This window comes from Apis dorsata, unplaced genomic scaffold (genome assembly GCF_000469605.1).
Source record: "Apis dorsata unplaced genomic scaffold, Apis dorsata 1.3 scaffold_206, whole genome shotgun sequence".
In the NCBI taxonomy this organism is placed as follows: domain Eukaryota; kingdom Metazoa; phylum Arthropoda; class Insecta; order Hymenoptera; family Apidae; genus Apis; species Apis dorsata.
Genome location: NW_006263490.1, coordinates 238,546 through 240,340, shown reverse-complemented (window position 1 = coordinate 240,340; position 1,795 = coordinate 238,546). Strand labels below are relative to the sequence as shown.

The 1,795-nt window shown below is 39.1% G+C and overlaps 1 protein-coding gene across 1 annotated transcript in view; it reads right to left on the bottom strand.

The window, feature by feature from the left end:
• The window catches only part of LOC102673903, a 23,374-nt gene extending 22,297 nt beyond the window's left edge, over positions 1-1,077 (bottom strand). Inside the window, exon 1 of the mRNA XM_006614990.2 lies at positions 881-1,077. Coding sequence (XP_006615053.1) covers positions 881-903 — 23 coding nt within the window. The 5' untranslated portion in view covers positions 904-1,077. The remainder of the gene's footprint in view (positions 1-880) is intronic.
• Positions 1,078-1,795: the final 718 nt, after the last annotated feature.

The following is a 1,795-nucleotide window of genomic DNA, read 5'->3' as shown; positions in this document are numbered from 1 at the left end:
ATATATATATATATATATATATATATATATATATATAAGCATCCAATAAAATTTCGAAACACTCGAGAAATCTCTCGAGTTTTAACTTTTTTGTTACGAACAATTTTTATAAAAGTTGTAAAAATATCGGTTTAATTAACGAAAGTGTAAAATCGTGGTAAAACGCGAAACAAAATTATTTAAATGAGAACGGGAAAGAGAAGAAAGTCAAAAAATGGAAATCGGCTACGTGAAATATCGAAGAGAAAATGATAGAAAATGTCAGACGAGTTTATTAAAAAGTTATTCAACGACTTTCTCAAAAGATCTGCTGATGTTGAGATCGGCAAAAGGAGGTCACACAAAATATCGATGTACTTTTCAATTATTTTTTCGAACTAATTACTCGAGGAAAATATTTCTTAAGATAATATTGTTTGATTCGTTCGTTACAAATTATGTGAAAATAAATCTATCATTTTGATCGAAATTGATTCAAATTGAGATACAAATTACAAATAAATTTTTAACCCCATCCATTTTTAAATTTTACCTTAAAATTCTAGTAATAAGTTATCTAGCTATCAAAAATCATAGTATATATAGTTATATCTGGACAACTCAAATTATCAATTGAAAAATTATATGCCACATAAACGATCGTTATTTTTAAAAATTGAAACTAAAATCAAAATTGATCTTGATCGATTTCTTATACTCTTTACTAATACAACGAGTAAAGTGCTCATGAATAAAACTAAACGAAACTATATTTGACGAAATTAAATTTAATTCCATCAGAATTCAAAGATTTCCCAAAAAAATAACGACTCTAACCCCTGACCTACTCTCGAGAATCCTGGCGAATTTGCCAAGTAAAAATAATCGCAAAAATCCTTACCTGAACGAATCGAGTCTCCCCATGTTCGACGTTGATGCAACACGAGAGAAACCCTAGGCCAGAGATCTTTCTCCTTCTCTATCTACTCTCGAAAGGAAGGAACGAATCACTATTTTTACAAAGGTCACGCGTGTCCACAGAGAGATCTGGCCGGCCCGAAAACAGTGAAATACGATATATCTCGAACGGCTGCGAAACAACAACAACTCGTGGAAAGAGAAAAATAGAAAAAAAGGGCGAAAAAAAAAAACACTTTCTTTCTATCCTGAAACGAGGCACCGGTCGTGGCGCGTGCACGACATCGAACCACGCGACGGTCCGGCGGATACTGAGCTCTCAGGGCCCGCGATAGCCTCTTCACACGGACGAGTGAAAGCGAGAGGTGCCGCGAGAGGCACCGGCCGAACACCGACGAGTCACGAGTTCGAGCAGGAAAGAGGAAGACAGAGGGATAGCGGGGCCGAGCGAGAAAGCGAGTCACCTCGGTCACGTGAAAAGAAGGAGAGTCTTACGGCAGGCCCTGTTCACAGAGTGAGAACAATTCAGAAGGATAAGAGAAGGCTGTGCAAGAGCGAGGACTATGGTCCTCCTTCGGTTACGTGGATGCACGAGGAGGAGGACTTGATTGAAACGAGAAAGAAGCTACGATTCCTGAAGAAAAAGAAGAAGAAGAAGAATGGTTCAGAGAAGGACAACGAGAAGAGACGAAGAGGATAAGCGCAGGAGGAGAAGGATCTCCGGGTGCGTGCGAGTCGTTAGATCGATCGAGAGAGAGAGAGAGAGAAAGCGGTAAGACGGTGGTCACGTGGGATACGTTTACGGTGGAGATAGATGGAAGAGGACAAGGATGAAAGGATAATAAGCTTAGCGTCGCATGGTAAGAAAAAGCGAACGAGTGGGAACCGGTGGGAAGTT